The 20,511-nt window shown below is 40.3% G+C and overlaps 1 protein-coding gene across 1 annotated transcript; it reads left to right on the forward strand.

Annotated features, from left to right (window-relative positions):
• The first annotated feature begins 5,027 nt into the window (after nucleotides 1-5,027).
• LOC110906557 (zinc finger CCHC domain-containing protein 9-like) lies at nucleotides 5,028-5,996 on the forward strand. Its single transcript, XM_022151669.1, has one exon. The coding sequence runs from the start codon at nucleotides 5,028-5,030 to the stop codon at nucleotides 5,994-5,996; it is 969 nt and encodes a 322-aa protein (XP_022007361.1).
• Nucleotides 5,997-20,511: the final 14,515 nt, after the last annotated feature.

Below are 20,511 nucleotides of genomic sequence, written 5' to 3' on the forward strand. Positions count from 1 at the left end.
TTGATATTATTGAACACACCTGCCGTATTTACGGACTTTACGAACAGGGTGCGCAAACCTTATCTTGACAAGTTCGTTATTGTCTTTATCGACGACATTCTGATCTACTCCAAGAGTCAGGAGGAACACGAGCAGCACTTACGTCTTATCTTGAAACTCCTCCGAAAGGAACAATTATACGCCAAGTTTTCTAAATGCGACTTCTGGATACGTGAAGTCCACTTCTTAGGCCATGTGGTGAACAAGGATGGGATTCATGTTGATCCATCCAAGATAGATTCGATCAGGAACAGACCAGCACCGCATACACCAACAGAAATACGCCAATTCTTGGGTTTGGCAGGATACCATCGACGGTTCATAAAAGACTTCTCCAAGATTGCTCAGCCGCTTACGTTACTGACACAGAAGGGTGTCACCTATCGCTGGGGAGAACCCCAGGAGACTGCTTTCCAGTACCTTAAGGATAGGCTTTGCAGCGCACCTATTCTCCCATTGCCAGAGGGCACGGACGATTTTGTAGTATACTTGATGCATCCATACAGGGTTTTGGATGTGTGTTAAAGCAGCACGACAAGGCCAATGCTTATGCCTCGCGCCAACTCAAGATTCATGAACGGTACTACACGACGCACGATTTAGAGCTGGGAGCTGTTGTTTTCGCGCTTAAGATATGGCGACACTACCTGTACGGTACCAGGTGCACGATTTACACCGATCACAGGAGTCTCGAGCATATTCTTAAGCAAAAGGATTTAAATATGCGTCAACGGAGATGGGTTGAACTTCTGAACGACTACGAATGCGCCATCAAGTACCATCCAGGCAAAGCCAATGTTGTGGCTGACGCTCTCAGTCGGAAAAACACTTTACCTCGGCGCGTGCGAGCGCTATAGCTCACGATCCAGTCTAGCCTTCCTGCATAGATACGAAATGCTCAGATAGAAGCATTGAAGCCCGAAAACGTCAAGGCTGAAGCCTTACGCGGCTCACGACAACAAATGGAACAAAAGGAAGACGGCGCTTACTATGTAACGGGGCGTATTTGGGTCCCACTTTATGGCGGACTACGAGAGCTTGTGATGGACGAAGCACACAAGTCTCGCTACTCGGTACATCCAGGTGCGGACAAAATGTACCACGATATCAAAACAACATACTGGTGGCCAAGTATGAAAGCCCACATCGCCACCTATGTTGGCAAGTGCTTGACCTGTGCGAGAGTCAAGGTCGAATACCAGAAACCAGCAGGTCTACTGCAACAACCCAAGATACCACAGTGGAAATGGGAAGAAATTTCCATGGATTTCGTTACGGGCTTACCTAGATCCCAGCGTGGGAATGACACTATCTGGGTGATCGTTGATCGACTCACAAAGTCTGCTCACTTCTTGGCTATCAAAGAAACGGATAAGTTTTCTACCCTAGCAGACATCTTCATGAAAGAAGTTGTTTCGGGGCACGGAGTGCCAATCTCTATCATTTCGGATCGGGATGCACGATTCACGTCAGAGCTATGGCAAGCAATGCATAAATCCTTTGGCTCATGATTAGACATGAGCACGGCATATCACCCTCAGACGGATGGGCAGTCTGAGCGAACGATTCAAACACTTGAAGACATGCTTCGGGCATGTGTTATCGATTTCGGCAACGGCTGGGAAAAGCATCTTCCTTTAGTGGAGTTTTCATACAATAACAGTTACCATACCAGCATTCAAGCCGCTCCATTCGAGGCATTGTGCGGACGTAAATGCCGGTCACCTCTCTGTTGGGCAGAGGTGGGGGATAGTCAAATTACGGGTCCAGAGATTGTAGTGGACGCCACAGAAAAGATTGCGCAGATACGGCAACGCATGGCGGCAGCACGCGACCGTCAGAAAGTCTACGCGGATAAGCGTAAGAGACCATTGGAATTTCAGGTCGGGGACCGGGTTTTATTAAAAGCCTCACCCTGGAAGGGTGTGATTCGATTTGGTAAACGAGGCAAATTCAATCCACGGTATGTTGGACCGTTCGAAATCACTGAAAGAACAGGCCAAGTAGCCTACAGACTAAACCTACCAGCTGAACTCGGTGCAGTTCACAATGTATTTCACGTGTCGAATCTGAAGAAATGCCTATCAGATGAGACCCTTATAGTTCCTTTTAAGGAACTCACTATCGACGAGCGGTTGCAGTTCGTCGAGGAGCCAGTTGAAATCACGGACCGGGATGTTAAGGTCCTCAAACACAAGAGAATCCCTCTTGTTCGAGTTCGTTGGAACTCCCAACGTGGCCCAGAGTACACCTGGGAACGCAAAGACCAGATGACAGAAAAGTACCCCCCAATTATTCGAAACCAATGCATCCACTACTGAGACTGAAGCTACTACTACTGAATTTCGGGACGAAATTCCAAATCAACGGGGGGATGATGTGACACCCCAGGAAAACCAGTAAACGATGTAACTTACCTAGCTTTCTCAGTGAGTGCGTACCAAATTTCGGGACGAAATTTCTTTTAAGTTGGGGATAATGTGACAACTCGAATTTCTAAGATTTTATTTCGTATTTATTGCACGTTCATGTAATTGCACAATTGATTTCCATGAAATTATATATGTTTTGATTGTTTGATTGTGTATAGTTGTTGGTTATTTGTGAAACTTGTCAAATATGAGATGGTGTGCATTTGTAAATTATAATACTTAGGGATGTAGATGGTAATTAGTGAAATCCTAAATACTTAACCCTAATCTCATTTCTCTAATCATTTGCACACAAAAACCAAAAGCACGTACATCCATTTTCTCTAGCAATCATCATCACCAAATCATTGGCAAATCATCACAAGATTGATTTCTCTTCTTCCCTAGGATCAAAACAAGGTAAATGATTACTGTTTATTGATTGCTTGATTCTTATTAACTCTTGATTCTTGATTATGTGTTCATGAAAACCCTAGTTCCTCATATAATATTATGTGATTTTGTTTTGATTCTGAATAATTGTGATTATGATGATGCTTGGTTGCATGCTCGATAGATTATCTTTGTGATGATTGTTATTGTTAAGCATAGATTAATTGATGATTGGTTCTGCCGTCAAATGTATGAAATTAGGGTTGGGAACTAAGAAACGTAACTGTCATAATCTTGTCGAACTTGATCATTTGTATATACGATTGTTGTTAGTCAGAGTTTAATATCATGTTTTCTGTCTGAGTTTAAAACCAAGACTTTGGTCCGACTTTCGTTAAAAGATCATGGCCCGAGTTTATTTCTAGTTCCTAATATACCCGACATAAGTGAATGTCCGAATTTATTGACAATTGAATGTCTGAGTTTATTAAAACTGCATAAGGACCGAGTTTATTAAATTGGCACATGGTCCGAGTTTTACATTATAATGGTGGACCGAGTTTCCTTAGTGAATGCCTTGCCCGAGTTTATTGATGTGTAAAGGGGCCGAGTTTATTGATAATTATTTGGACCGAGTTTAGTGAGAGACTTGAAGTCCGAGTTTAATATGGTTACCTTGGTCCGAGTTTCATCATCTATGTCTTGTCTGAGTTTAATAAGAGGTTGTCTTGTCCGAGTATAATTGATTTGTGATGTCCGAGTTTAAGGATTTGAAGCATGTCCGAGTTTAATGAGAGTTCATGTCCGAGTTTAATGTGAAGTTTAGTGGTCCGAGTTTAATATGAAGCATTGTAGTCCGAGTTTATTTAGCCAAAAGGTCCGAGTATGTGTTTGGACCAAGTTTAATCATTTGTCCGAAATTGTGTGTGGGCCGAACTAAATCTTTATGTCTGAGTTTATTGTGATCATGCATAAACGAGTTTATTGTGATGATGTACATTGGTCCGAAGTACATTTAGCACATGTCTGAGTTTCAATAACCCTTCATCATGTCCGAACATTGAATACTCATGGTGTGTGATCTGATTGTTAGTGTAGGATCGGACTTATTGTTAGTATCTGTCAAACTGTTAAGTGCTTAACACTATCGAATTGTTAAACATTGTGTAGTATGTTATCGGAACTAATCTGTGCATGTTAATTCTAATAACTCTGATCAACGCTGTGACACAACTGCTAACGAATAACTAAGTCAAAGCAAACTGAGGAAACTCTTTGATATAGGACTTGATTTGCATGAATGTGATTAGTGCTTACGTGTATTGTGGCGTTACTTGCGTATTGTTTCGAACATGAACTGATATTATGCGTGCACACGATAGGACTTGATTGAAATACTTGTGAGTGCATAACTTAGCATACCGAGCAAACCAAGGTGAGTTCACACTCTTACCAAGGCATGGGATTCCCGGGGTGTTGGGAATGGGATTGAAAGGTTGATTAGATACTCTATTGACACTATGACTAGACTACCACTTTACTATCCTCGGTTGTGAAGGATACCTATAGTTACGAGTAGTCTAGTGGTTATACAACGTGGAACACCACCACCAGTAACGTGGAACACCACCACCAGTAACGTGGAACACCACCACCAGTAACGTGGAACACCACCACCAGTAACGTGGAACACCACCACCAGTAACGTGGAACACCACCACCAGTAACGTGGAACACCACCACCAGTAACGTGGAACACCACCACCAATAGAACATACAATCGGCCCAGTAGAGCCACCTGTTACAAACGAACTTACTATTACGCATTTTCTTTCTGTGAACTCGCTCAACTAGTTTGTTGATCATTCTGTTACATGCCTTGCAGATCGTTAGGTACTTGGAGCTTGCACTGGAGAAGCGGGTCGTTGTGGACAAGGATCGTGACTTTTCTGTTAAACTATTATGACACTTAAAACTGTTAACTACTACTGGTTTATTTACTATGCTTCCGCTACATTTTGAAACGATGATTTGTTTGATCACCTTTTGTATTGAATGGATGGTTTTCATTTATTTTACTTAATATTAAATGCATGTTCAATATGATTGGTGGCTTGATCCTGGTCAGTCACGCTCCCAAGCGGTGATACTCCGCAGGTGGATTTTGGGGGTGTGACAGCTATGATGACGAGTAGGTTCGAAGAGTTGAAGGAATTAATCGAAGGATCCAAGAGTAGAGGTAAGGAACGAAGGTGCACTTACAAGGATTTTATGGCTTGTCATCCGACGACATATGACGGTAAAATAGATCCTATTGAATGTCAAAGATGGATCTCGAACATAGAGGCGGTCTTTATACGAAGCCGGTGTGATAAGGAGGATCAAGTGATGTTCGCTACCGGTTTACTAACCCATCAAGCGAAGGATTGGTGGGATGCTCACAGCAAGGAGGTAGGCGAAGACAGACTGCAAGTTATGACTTGGCAGGAGTTTAAGGGGGCCTTCATGAGATATCATTGTCCTCAGTCGGCTATCGACAAGATTCAGGAGGATTTCTTACGCCTCCGGCAGAAAAATGAATCAGTAAATGAAATAGCAAACAATTTTATGGATAAGATGAAGTTCTGTGGGGAATTGGTAACAACCGAGAGAATGAAGATAAGTCGTTTTTATGGTGTGTTAAAGGCAGAAGTTAGAGAGTTCATCACTCCCTCAAAATGTGAAACTCTTGAAGAGCTCATTGATTTAGCGCGGGATAGAGAGATTGAAATTAAAAGGCAAGAGGAGCGAGGTGAAAAGAGGCCGAGTGAAAAAGGTGCAAGTTTTAGTCCATCCAAGAAGGGGAAGTTTCAGGATCAAGGAAGAAAGGGTAAGTCGAAAGGTGGGATTACACCATGCAAGACATGTGGAAAGCTCCATACCGGAGAGTGTTTGCTAGGTAAGAAGGGGTGCTTTAAATGCGGTAAGGAGGGGCATTCGTCCTATCAATGCCCGGATAACCCAAAGACTTGTTTCAATTGTTTCGAAAAAGGGCATATCAAGTCAGAATGTCCAAAGCTTCAACAAGGGTCAAAGAAAGAAGATAAGAAGCAAGAGGGTTCTAGGGCAAAGGGGAGAATGTTTCAGATCACGTCTGAAGAAGCCAAGTCCTAACCAAATGTGGTCTCAGGTATTTTCCTAATAAATTCTATACCGGTTTACGTTTTGTTTGACACCGGAGCTACTATGTCGTTTATCTCTAGTGAAATTGTTCAACACCCATCCTTTAAGATTGAACGAATGCCGTTGCCCTTAGAAGTAGAGATAGCAGATAGTAAAAGTTATTTGTTGCACGAAATATGTAAAAATTGCAAATTGACCATTGAGAATGAGGAGTTTGCTATTGATTTTATTCCCATGATCTTGGGGGAATTCAAAGTAATAGTGGGTATGGATTGGATGTCTCAAAACCATGCAGAGATAAAATGTGAATCCAAATCTATACTTCTTCAAACCCAAAGTGGAAAACGATTAAATGTACAAGGCGAAAGGAAGATGGAAGCGAAGCTATGTACTCTCGTCCAAGCCACTAAGTACGTGCTCAATGGTAGTAGAGCATACTTAGCTTACGTAGTAAATACTCAACAAAGCTTTCCAAAGCTTGAAGATGTTGAAGTTGTGAACGAATTTCCGGATGTATTCTCAGAAGAACTGCCGGGACTCCCTCCCGAGCGAGAAGTGGAGTTCAAAATCGAATTGAATCCGGATGCGAAACCAGTCGCGAAGGCTCCCTATAGATTAGCTCCCACGGAAATGCGGGAATTAATGACACAAATACAAGATCTCTTAGACAAAGGCTTTATACGCCCGAGTGTGTCTCCCTGGGGAGCGCCCGTCTTATTTGTTAAGAAGAAAGACGGGTCGATGCGCATGTGCATCGACTATAGGGAGTTAAATAAGCTAACCATAAAGAACCGCTACCCTTTACCTAGAATTGACGACCTTTTCGATCAGTTACAAGGGGCGAGTTGGTTCTCCAAGATAGATCTGCGATCGGGGTACCATCAGGTTAGAGTACGAGAAGAAGACATTCCAAAGACCGCATTTAGAACCCGTTACGGACATTATGAGTTTTTAGTAATGTCTTTCGGGTTAACTAATGCACCGGCGGCATTTATGGACCTTATGAACCGTGTATGCCGACCCATGTTGGATAGATCGGTAATTGTATTCATAGATGACATTTTGGTTTATTCACGAAGCAAAGACGAACATGCGGAACATTTGCGTGAAGTACTTGAAACTCTCCGTAAGGAGAAGCTCTACGCAAAATTTTCAAAGTGTGCCTTTTGGCTTAGGGAGGTACAGTTCCTGGGGCACGTGATAAATGTGGAGGGTGTTATGGTTGATCCTTCAAAGATCGATGCTGTAATGAAGTGGGTTCCTCCGAAAAATCCAACAGAGATAAGAAGTTTTCTGGGTCTTGCTGGATACTACCGAAGGTTCATACAAGATTTTTCCAAGATAGCCTTACCCTTAACAAAACTGACCCGAAAGAAAGAGAAGTTTGTATGGGAGAAAGAACAGGAGGAGGCTTTTCGAATGTTGAAAGAAAAACTATCAAGTCCCCCAATACTAACGTTACCAGATGGAACCGAAGACCTGGTGGTCTATTCAGACGCTTCACACCAGGGATTGGGTTGTGTTCTAATGCAAAGAGGGAGAGTTATCGCTTATGCTTCGCGACAATTGAAGCCTCATGAGGTGAACTACCCCACACACGACTTGGAATTAGCGGCGGTAGTGTTTGCATTAAAGATTTGGAGGCATTATTTATATGGGGCAAAATGCACCATTTACTCGGACCACAAAAGCCTTAAATATTTCTTTGAACAGAGAGACCTAAACATGAGGCAGCGGAGGTGGTTGGAACTTATCAAAGACTATGATTGTGATATCCTCTACCATCCGGGGAAAGCAAATGTAGTAGCCGATGCATTAAGCCGTAAAGAGTATTCACTACCCATAAGAGTGAAATCCATGAAGATGATAGTTACGCCACGATTACTCGAGGCAATACGCGAATCCCAGATAAAGTCGCTCGGAGCGGAAGACCTGAAGAGGGAACGACTAAAAGGTGTGATTGATAAACTAGAAGAAAATTCGACCGGGCTTAAGACGCGGTTCGGCCGAATTTGGATTCTGCGATTCTGCGAAGTCAAAGCTGCCTTGCTCGACGAAGCACATAAGTCTCGATATTCGGTCCATCCTGGGGCTACAAAGATGTATCGGGACTTGAAACTCAATTATTGGTGGCCGGGTATGAAGCGTGACATAGCTAAATACGTCGCGAAATGCTTAACATGCTCCCAGGTGAAAGTAGAACATCAAAAGCCGTATGGAAAATTACAACCTTTGGAGATACCGGTATGGAAGTGGGAGGAATTAACGATGGATCTGATAACCAAACTTCCTAAAACAAAGAAAGGGCATGATACAATATGGGTAATCGTAAACCGGCTCACAAAAAGCGCTCACTTTTTACCCATCAAAGAAGCTTACTCTTCCGAGAAAATGGCAGAAATTTATATGAACGAAATCATATCCCGTCATGGAGTGCCCGTGTCGATTGTCTCGGATCGGGACACTAGGTTTACTTCTCGTTACTGGCGGAAGTTTCACGAGAGTGTGGGTACGAAGTTGCACATAAGTACCGCTTACCACCCTCAAACTGACGGCCAGTCAGAAAGAACCATACAAACGCTCGTTGATATGTTGAGGGCGTGTGCCTTAGATTTTGGAGGAAGTTGGGACGACCAATTGCCATTGGTCGAATTTTCTTATAATAACAGTTACCATAGTGGTATTCAAATGGCACCTTACGAACTATTATACGGGAGAAAATGTAGGACTCCCGTATGTTGGGGTGAAGTAGGACAAAGGGAGCTTGCACCAAGTGATTTAATAGCAGTTACGAATGAAAAGATCGAAATGGTTAGAACAAGGTTGAAAGCAGCTCAAGATCGGCAAAAAGCTTATGCAGACAAGAGAAGGCGTCTTATCGAGTTCCAAGTTGGAGATTTTGTCTTGCTAAAGGTGTCCCCATGGAAGGGTATAATCCGTTTTCGCAAACGGGGAAAGTTGGGTCCTCGTTACATTGGGCCGTTTAAAATCTTAGCTCGGGTTGGAAGGGTTGCGTATCGACTAGAATTACCGCCTGCTCTAGAAGGGATTCACAATACCTTCCATGTGTCGCAATTGAGGAAATGTCTTGCGGATGACACAGCACTAGTACCTCTCGATGACATTGAGTTGGACGAGGGGTTAAACTATATTGAAAGACCCATAGCCATTAAAGACTTCAAGGTAAAGAAACTCCGCAACAAGGCTGTTAAACAAGTGCTGGTGCAATGGCGATACCGGAAGGGTTCGGATCTTACGTGGGAAGCAGAAGACGAGATGAAGAGACACTATCCTTTTCTTTTCGGTATGTCAATATTTAAATTATGTTCGGGTTTCGGGGACGAAACCTCTTTTAAGGGGGGTGGACTTGTAACGCCCCAAAAACGATAAATGATAAGTATAAAAGGAAAATAATATTAAACTTAATGTAGTTAAGGAATTATGGTGAGATCATAGCTAAATGTGGTTAAAGGTTAGACTTGTAACTAGCAAATAAGTGAAGGGGGGAAAATGTAAAATTTCATTTAACTAAATGAATAAAAACAATAAACATCCCAAACACACAGTTCGTGTGTCTGGGAGCGATCGAACAAGCAGGAGGGAGGGGGAAACCCTAGCTCAAGAAATCAAGCAATCCAACTCAAGATCATAAGTTAATTCAATGCATGATCCCTAAATTGTGATTAGCTAACCCTAATCTCTTGAGTGGTAAGTTTAATTTCCTGAAATTTGTGAATTGTTGAATAAGGGGTAAAAACCCAATCTCGATTCATTATATCAATTGTATCAAATCTGAGTTAAGATTGCTTTGTAGAACAGGAATCATGCTTGAAATTATGTTCTAGAAAAAGTATAGTGAAAAACCCACTTTGTAAAGATTATGTTACTAATAGGAAATTCATGAGAATTAGGATCATGTGTTATTTGATATGTGAAATTGTTGTGATGCTCGAATGCTAGATAAACTGATTTTAGGATGGAAATTATATGAATTTAGAGGAAGATGATTCTTGTGTTGTGATGAGCTAGTAGGGACATGCTTAGAAAACTTGTACCTTGTGCCTTATATATGACGCATACCAAGTGTTCGATGAAATGCCTAAAAGAAGAGTTTATGTGGAATTAGTATAATGAAACCACAAACTAAATGAAGTGAACGAATGTCTTAATGTAGGCATAAAGGAAGAAGGTACAAGCGCTAAGAAAACGGAAGGAGCGCAAGATCGAGGTATGTTTCTTTGCATACAAATCCTTGTTATACTTTCTATTCATATGAATTTTGATGTAAAAATTATCCTTGTATAACAAAATTCGACAAGTAGTGAATAAGTGACAATCCCTTGTGGATTTGGGAATGCTATTGAATGTGATATAAGCTATGCATTTAATTGATTGAGATTCAATTGTGTCAAGCATGATGGATGCTATCCGTTCTAACGGATAGCTTGAATGCTATAATTAAGATGTAAGTTATAATCCGTTTTACGGATAAAAGAAGGAACGTGTATGCTTAACTCTCTACGAGAGTGTTATGCTAAACCCAATTTCACGGGTTGAACGAGTATGCTTAGCTCTCTACGAGAGTGTTTATGCTAAACCCAATTTCACGGGTTGAAGGTGTATGCTTAGCTCTCTACGAGAGTGTTTATGCTAAACCCAATTACACGGGTCGAATGCGTATGTCAAACTCTCTACGAGAGTGGTTATGCTTAACCCAATTATTGGGTTGTTGTATGCTTAAGAGTAAGAATGTTTTATGTGGTTAAAGCTAAATCGAAAGGTTATGATTTTCTATGAGATAACTAACTTATTAAATTTGTGAATGTTAATGTAGGAAAAGCACCTCTATAGGCGATTTGGAGTTATGGGACGAGCACATGTTCAAGCCTTACGATACCAAACGCTTCCGCAACTTTTACGCATACCTTTGGGTCCATGTTTTGCTACTTGTTAGACTTTGTCGAAATGTTTTAGAATTAAAAATTTGTTACTTTTGTTGGAATGGTTTTATGTAAAATAGGTCATATGTGAACGTTGTATGTTATGTTAAAAACAGGGGGTATGTCCGCTTTACAAACGGGTCATGCCCAAATTTTGTAAAAATTTCTATTAAGTGTCAAAGTTGAATTTCGATGCTACGGAAAAATCTTGTTTATGTAGTTAATCTATTATTTTCGAAAAGCGGTCCTTACACAGAGAAATCAAACCTTTTTCATAGCAATACCTCACAAAGTGATGTCTGATGTCAATGTGTTTGGTGGTAGAATGAGAAACTGGATTTTTGATGATATTTTCTGCTGCCTGGCTGTCCAACATGAGTGGTGTCTTTAAGGCAGTGATACCAAAATCCAGCAACTGATTTTGAAGCCGAAGCAGTTGGGCTGTACAGCTTGCAGCAGCTATATATTCTGCCTCAGCAGTGGATGTGGAAACAACTGCTTGCTTTTTGCTTTGCCAAGACACTAAGCAATTGCCTAGGAATTGGCACCCTCCTGAAGTGGACTTCCTTGTCTTGTCACATCCAGCAAAGTCACTATCTGAGAAACCTGAAAGCTCAATTTTACCATCAGCTGGATACCAGATACCAAGTGTGGGAGCACCTTTGAGGTATCTGAATATCCTTTTTACAACAATAAGGTTTGACTTTCTAGGGGCTGATTGGGATCTTGAACAGACACATGTTGCAAACATGATGTCTGGTCTAGGTGCAGTTAGGTACAATAAAGACCCAATCATGCTTCTATATAAGGTCTGATCAACCAAATCATCCTTCTCATCAGACATGACTAGTTTATTGGTTGCAATGGGTGTACTGCATGGCTTACAATCATCCATATCAAATTTCTTTAGAAGTTCTTTGGCATATTTGCCTTGATGGATAAAAGTGCCATTTTGCAGTTGTTTTACTTGGAGACCAAGAAAACACTGGAGTTCACCTATTGCATTCATTTCAAACTCAGCTGTCATGAGTTGCCTAAACTCTTCACACATTTTATTACATGTGCTTCCAAAGATGATGTCATCCACATAAATTTGGACAATCATCAAGTCCTTTCCTCTCCATTTTAAAAACAGTGTTTTATCAATTCTTACTCTAGTGAAACCAATGGAGAGTAGAAAGGTGGAAAGAGTTTCATACCAGGCCCTTGGTGCTTGTTTCAAGCCATACAAAGCTTTATTGAGCTTGTAGACATGATCTGGATTGAATGGATCCTCAAAGCCTGGAGGTTGACAAACATAAACCTCTTCTTGAATCTTACCATAGAGGAATGCACATTTTATATCCATTTCATACACCTTGATGTTGTGGTTGATAGCAAAGGCCAGAAAAGTCTGATAGCTTCAAGTCTTGCTACAGAGGCAAATGTTTCATCATAGTCAATGTCCTCTTCTTGTCTGTAACCTTAAACCACAAGCCTGGCTTTATTCTTGACAACAATACCCCTTTCATCAGTTTTGTTTTTGAAGACCCACTTTGTGCCAATAGGACTTACATTCTCTGGCAGTGGTACAAGCTCCCATACTTGTTGTCTTCTGAACTGTTGGAGCTCCTCTTGCATGGCTTCTACCCACTTGTTGTCTTTCAGTGCCTCTTGGTACTTGACTGGCTGATGGAGAGATAGAAAACCAGCAAAAAGACAAATGTTTTGGGATTGACTTCTTGTGAGCACCCCTTCATTGATGTTGCCAATAATTTGATCTGGTGGATGAGACTTCAAGAAGATTAACTCTCCATGGTATGGAACAATGGCATTTTGTGGAGAAGGCTGCAGATGTGAATCATCTGAGCTAGCCATTGCTGGTGACTTTAATGATCCAGCAGTGGCTTCAAAAGGTGGTGGAATAGGAGGTAATGGTGAGGACACATGCTGATTTTGATCCACTGTTTGAGGACTTTTGTCAGCAGTGTTTGATGATGAGGAAACAGTGGTTAGAGGGCTACTTTGGTCAACAACTGTTGAGGTAGCAGTGGTTGAGCTTTGACAACTGTTTTGAACAACTGCTGCTCTTCCTAATGTGGCAGACTTTTGTTGTGGAATGATAATCTCATACCCATATCTGGTGATGAATCCTCTGATGGACCTGCACTGTTAGTCTTGACAACAGTAATTTCAAAAGTGAATTTATCAAGATCAAACAAATTAGCAGGATTTGCTGGAATTTTCATTGATGAAAGTTCATTGAACTTTACATTCAAAGTCTCCTCCACTACTTTGGTCCGTGTATTAAACACTTTGTAGGCCTTGGCAGTGGTTGAGTATCCCAGGTAATAACCACAATCAATTTTAGCTGCAAACTTTGAGATAGAATCTTTTAAGTTTAAAATGAAGCATGGGCAGCCAAAAACTTTGAAATGTGAGATTAATGGCTTTATTTTATACAGCAGTTCATAGGCAGTCTTTTGATGACTGGGGTTGATTAAAACTCTGTTTTGGACATAGCAAGCAATGTTTACTGCCTCTGACCAAAAAGTTAATGGCAAACCTGAATCTGCAAGCATGGTTCTGGTAGCCTCAATCAAAGTTCTGTTCTTCCTTTCAACAACCCCATTTTGTTCTGGTGTCCTTGGAATGCTATACTGCCTCACAATTCCTTTTGACACACAGAAATCATCCAACTCCTTGTTCCTGAACTCTGTGCCATTGTCACTTCCTGTTTCACAAAGTCTTGCAGAATGCCTGCAGTCTCATCTTTTGAGTGTAAAAAGTAAGTCCATGTAAACATAGAAAAGTCATCAACAATAACCAAACAATATCTCTTTTTCTTTAGACTCATGACTTTAACTGGGCCAAACAAGTCCATGTGAAGCATTTGCAAACATTTGGTTGTTTTGGACTCGTCAATGGATTTGTAGGATCTTTTATGTTGTTTTCCTTTTAGACAGGAAACACAATGCTCAGGACAGGAGAACAGTTTTTGAGGTAAACCCCTTACCATCCCCTGTTTTTAAATGACAGTGATTGTCTTAAGATTTGTGTGCCCCAATCTCATGTGCCATAGTTCTGTCTCTTTGCTTGAAGCAGCTGAGAACAGACAGGCATCAGCTCTGGGGCACTCTTTTGACATATCAACAACATAAACATTGCCACTTCTTTGAGCAACAAATTTAGTTGTGCCTTTGTTGATTATTGCTTCAATCTTATCAACCATTTCTGGTCCAACAATCCTTTGTGAAGAATGAGCCAAACCCTTTATCACTCATTTGTGACACACTCAGGAGGTTGAATTTTAGATTGTCTATAAGATTGACATTTTCAAATTTTACATTACCAGACCCCAGAACTTTCCCTTTACTATTATTACCAAAGGATATATCACCCCCTCCATGGATTTTGAAATCTTGAAGAAGGGCTTTACATCCTGTCATGTGCCTGGAGCCTCCACTATCTACATACCAAAGACTATCTAAGCATGCAGAAGCTCCCTGCACATGAAGTAAAAGGATTAGTTCATTAAGGTCTCCAAAGCCAATAAGGCTTTGGATGGGGTCTCAACAGTGTCTGGGATGGAAGCAGATGCATGGACAGTGGTTAGCTCAGGGGTTTGAACATTTTGGGGAATGTTTTTCTCTAACCACTGTTGGGGGTCCTGGCCAATCACCTGTTGATAACCAAAAGGATGCCTATTCACTCTTGGTTTAGAGGGCCTTTTGTAGCCCTCATAAACATGTGGGATCCTTTGGTATGGTGGTTGTCCCTTACCTCTTCTGAATTGATTGGCAGGGGGTGCATCAGTCACCTGAACATCTCTTTGGACAGATGTTTGGTTCAGCTGTTTTGTGACAGCTGTTTAAACTGGCACAAACAGTGGTTGTTTCTTGGTGAATTTGACAGATGATGCTGATGAACTTAAGGATGTTTTCGCAGTGTACTCATTCTTTTTCTCATCAAAGTTTTTGAGATACAAACATTCCTTAGTTTTGTGGTTATTTTTACCACAGATGGTGCAGCTTTCAGCAGTTATAGTGACACTTGTTTTGTTTAGATCATATGCTTTTAGATGAAAACAATCTTTTGTTAGATGATTCCTCTTTTCACAAAAATCACAAAACAGATTTTTGATCTTTTCTCTTTTCTTCCTCTTCTCAGATTCCTTTGTAACAGAGTTTTGAACCACTGTTGGGATATCTTTAAGAGGAATGACCTTTGCTTTCGGAGCTTTTACACCATCAGTGGTTGTGAAATCCATTGGTTTGAAGTTTTCCAGGATGTCACACTCATCAGACCATGTGGGTTTAAATTGATATTTCTCAATTTCCTCAAAGGTTGAGGATCCCACAGATCTTTCCAGAGTAATCTTGTTACCAAGTTTGTCAGTTATCTTAACCTCTTGGCCATCCTTGTTTGTGGGAATAACTTCAACAATGGATTGAACAGATTCGTTAGAAGCATTGTTTTCAATTTCATCATGTTTTCTAAAACCAACACCAAATTTTACATTGCTCTTAATCTGTTTTTCAAGCATGACCTCATAACCTTTGCAAGATTACACCCATTTTTCACAACTGATTTGGGTGGATTCCAACTCCTTTTTACAAACTTGGTATTTTTCTACCATAGTTTGGAGTTGAGTCTTGGTTATGCTTTGCTCTTCTTTGACACTGCTGATTTCTTTATCTTTTTCAGCCAATTTGTTTCTAAGTTCTTTTAATGACTTTTCAAATTTGACTTCATCAGACAAGACTTTATCCTTAAGGTTTTCATTTACCTCTTTAATGCTAGCAAATGCAATTATGCATTCATCTGAACACGGTTTTTCAAGAACTTGAGGTGATACCTTAGCAGCAGCCATCATGGCACAATCACATTGATGATCACCTTCTTCATCAGCTCCAACTTCTTTCTCACATGCTTTCTTCTCTTCTTCTTTTTCTTCGTTCTCTTTGGACCAGGGTCAGACAGTGGTTCAATCAGGGTTTCTGAATTTTCTCCTAGCAGTAGTTCACCAGCAACTGCAGTAACCATTGCTTTAGCAACCTCATCCACTGTTTCAGCACTTAGCTGTTCACCTTCAGTTTCTACCCCTTCTGGTATTGTCTCTAATGCCATTAAACAAAATTCATCATTAAAAGTATCATTAGAAGCATAGAGAGCAAAATTTTCATCACTAAGTTCATCAGGCATGCTGCTCCAATCAACAAAGCCTTGTGTGAAAAAGCTTTGCTGGTCTGGTTGTGCCACTGTTGGAGCAGCTTGTTGAGGTGCAACAGGTTGTACTTGTGCCTGAGGAATAGGGGCCTGAACATACTGAATTTGTGGAATAGTGGTTTGAACATAATGCACAGGCACAGGGGTTGCAGCATAGTGAGCAGTGTTAACATGTGCTGCAGGGGTATATTGGGTATAGTGTACAGTGTTTTGTTGTTGTGGTCTAGGGTTTGAGCTAGGATGAGTAATTATTGGACCAGTGGTTTGACTCCTGCATTCCCTAGCAAAATGACCTAGCCTATTACACTTGTAACACTTAATTTTTGACTTATCCAACCCCACCCTTAAATTCCCATGAAGCCCTGTGAATTTTCTCCCTGTTCTTTTGTAGAATTTGCTTGTTCTAACACTAAGCAAAACCAATTGATGCAAAATGTCCATGTCTTCTAAGTCAGTGGGATCAAAATGTTGCAAATCATTGAGTTCAAAGCACAAGTTATCTGACATCCGGTTTTCACAATTTGCAGTGAAAGCATAATTTGCAGAGTGAGGATCAGAGTTGTTAAAACCAGCAGTTATGTCAATAAAATGATCAAAACTCTGATCCTTACTGCTGCTACCAGATTCTTCCTGACCAAGCAGAGCTGTATTGCCAAATGAATAATCATCAGCAACTTTCCCAGACTCTTGCAACTTCTTTTTCTGGTTTAACTCCCTTTCATAGGTCAGGAGTCTACCATGAAGTTGGGTCAGTGTCAGATCTTTGAACTCAGCTGAGTTTCTAGTCACAAAAGCAATTGTGTCCCATTTTTCAGGTAGTGTAGGATCATGAAACGACCTAATGAGTCGATCAGAAGAGTGCTCAGACAGAATCAGAGGCGGAATTCATTGATTCTGTCTTTGTTTAGCTTGAATTCACTATTAACTGTCTTGTTTATTGATTTGGAAGCAATTTACAGCACGTAGACACTTCGACGGAGCTTCGCCGTCGGAAACAAGAACTGAACTGAATAACTCAGAGATTTCGCTTGAATGCCATATATATAGGCAATGTGATTCCGCTTGAACATGCTTCAAGCGGAATCAGCAACAATGCTTCATGCGGAATCAGACATGTACATTTGGAGCGGAATCAGAAACTATTAGATTTCGCTTGAAAATGACCTAGTGTCATTTCAAGCGGAATCACCTCTAATTTCCACTTTCTCGTTTTTCGTGCACTATACAATCAGTTCTAATCTAAGACTCGAATGAAGATGAAGTCGACAGACAACTGCACCAACAGACTCCCCCTTGAATGTTGACGAAATCTTCAGTAAGAGTCTTCAACATGACGACTCTTCAATCTTGATCGGTCTTCTTTAATGATGTTCCAGGATCTATCTCTTTGGCTCTAACCTCGTCAGACTCCCCCTTTCACCATGTTGGGATCGCTGTCTAGAATTAGCTATCACCTTGAGATCAATCTCTGGCTTTATCTCTGATTAAGCTCTCCACAGGTTCTGAACTAAATCCTGGCTTTCCGTAGCAACAGGATCAGAAACCTTTCTTTCGCCTACACACTTCTCAACAAACCATAAGATAAACAATATTTTCTCATTTAAAAGCTTATAAAAAATTTGAAACATTTTAAATTCCGATTCAAATTAATGAATCAACTAAATATTTCAAAATTTTCAACTCAAAGACTCTTATCCAAACCATCAGTTCATCATGTTTAGCCTTTGAATTTTGAAAATCAGCTCTTCATCATCAGTTGTCGAAAATCTTTTTGAATTTTTCAAAAGTTTATGCTAAAACACACTAAAATCTTTTTGGATTTTTGATAGTAAAGAAATGCAATAAAGAAATATTTATAGACAATATTTTTGTGAGTTTGTGCAAGAGGATCATATCAGATTATAAGACAAATCACTAGCACCGTTAAGCTTTAATCATTTTTAGTTTTAAACAATTCACCTAGATTGACGATATTGTTGTCCACTTAAACTCAATCTAAAAACTTTCGAAATGCTTACTGATATGTTAAGGTATATTAATTTTGCACTAAGTTCTTATGGACCCCATGATCTCAGCATATCCCCTCATCATGCAATACACTGACTCAAGTAATTTCTTTAAACTTTTATCAATTGTGATATGTGCGAAAACAAAGCAGAATGTTTAAACATTAACAATCAGGTCGACACTTCCGTATACGCAGAGAAAGTCCAATGTTTAAACAAAATAAGAAATAAAAAACAAGTTGAAATTGTTTAGGCTTTAACCACCAGGTCGATACTCCCGCATACGTAGAGGTGATCCAAAGCTTAAACGAAGCACCAAAGAAAATAAAGCAGAACGTTTAGGCAATAACATCCAGGTCGATACTCACGTATACGCAGAGGATGTCCAATGCTTAAACAAAATAAAGAAATAAAACAAGTTTAAATCTTTGCAAAATAAAATGCACAATCACAGTGACTTTTTCAGCAAGTTGTGAAAGTTCACAAACTGACCGGTTTTTATGCTCTTTTAGCATTCAGCGATTACTGAGTAGGTACACAATCACGAACGACAAAACTAAGTACTATGCTTTCAACCATGTTTCCCACTAGAACTAGACTTTTTCATTTAGTTTGTGTCGTTATCGCAAATCTACTAGTCTAGCTAAGCCTACCGTCACATCTTTAGTGAGATCGTTTATCACTTTTGGCATTACATTTCTTTAGCATGCTGTGATAGTCTACTGATCTACTATCATTTCCTCTTGTATCAACAAAACTCATTTTTGAATTTTTCAATGTTTTTGACTTTTTCAAATTTTCTAATTTTTAAAATTTTTACTCCCCCTAAAATCAAAATATGTTTCAATTTTGATTTTCTGGAAAAATTTGAAACAACCTGTACAAACTTGACAACAAGATGAGAATGACTTCAATTCTCCATCCACATGGCGTAAACAATCAGAACTCCCCCTTACAACAAACTATTTTCCCATTTTGATTTCAAAACACTTAAGTTTGTTTTAATCAAAATGGTTTTTCCAGAAAAAATAGTTTGTTTACCAACCACTTGTAGGTACGGAGTTACTTCATCACTTTGTTCTTCTCAATCACATAAAAGATTTATCATTTCCGGTTTTAAACCTCATCACCACTTGTAGAAAATCAAGTACAATCTAATGTCCTTGATTAACCCAATCGAAATATCACAGAATTGAATTTCTCAAGAAATATGCCGATTCATGTTCCACACTTACCAACCTGGGAACTCCGGCAAGTCAGGTTTTTCATTTGAACAGATTCACCCAAGCCTGACGGTCCTTGGGTATTTTTGAGTTCTTGTTCAACAATGGTGGAAAATTTGCATCATCCATTGTTAAACCAGAATTCTCATTTTTTACCTCAACACATGGCTCTTCTGGTGTCACACCCTCAAAATCCACACGCGGAGTATTACCGCGAGGCGTGTGACGACCAGGATCTTAGCCACTAATTATTTTGAACGGTTTAGTTATTGTTATAAACATTAGCATAATTAGTGACCTAATTTAAATTTTTCAAAACATAGTTTAAGTTCACAGCGGAAAAGGAAAGAAAACGCATCATTATTGAAACCACAAGTTTATTAACATGTTACTTACGAACCACGCACTCCATCTGATTGCAACGTCCGTCCAAAGCTGTATCGAGCAACCTGCAAAGCATGCAGTAGAGTGTCAACATAACGTTGGCGAGTTCACGTGTTTGCAGTTTTCCAGTTTTTAATTCCAAAAACTTGTTTTAACCAGTTAATTTACTCGTTTATACATGCCATGGGGAGCTACCCCAAAAGTTAGCGACTAAACTGTTTTTCCAATACCGAACACTAGGTAACCGTTTGCGTTTCCGCAGGATGCCCCGATGTCAATGTTCTATCATCATTGACGGATGCCTGAGTACATTAGTTCACGACCGATCCCATACCATGGCACGGTGTGAGGTTGGTAAAACCTAAATAGCGCTATCAACTAATAACCCGTTCGCCTGGCCCCGGCGACTAATCGGTATTATGTAGTAGGGACTTGAGTGATAGAGTTTCGTTTAGTGCCGTTTGTTGCAATCCGTATAAACAGTAATTAACTAAAGGTTCCCAATAACAAGGGAAGAAAAGTAAGTTGTATCCCTCACCGGGGATAATGTTGTTACCCGTATCCCACACAAGGAGATAGAAATACCGCATCCCTCACAAGGAGATAGTAAGCAATTCCAACCCAGGAAAAGTTGTTCGTTCCGTTTCCCAACCACCGGGAACGCATGCTTTAAGTAAAAAGTAGTGAACTCACCTTTGCTTTGCTCGGTAGTCAATTTACTTGTGTTACGTAGGTCAACCATACC

This window comes from Helianthus annuus, chromosome 11 (genome assembly GCF_002127325.2).
Source record: "Helianthus annuus cultivar XRQ/B chromosome 11, HanXRQr2.0-SUNRISE, whole genome shotgun sequence".
NCBI classification, from domain to species: Eukaryota; Viridiplantae; Streptophyta; class Magnoliopsida; order Asterales; family Asteraceae; genus Helianthus; species Helianthus annuus.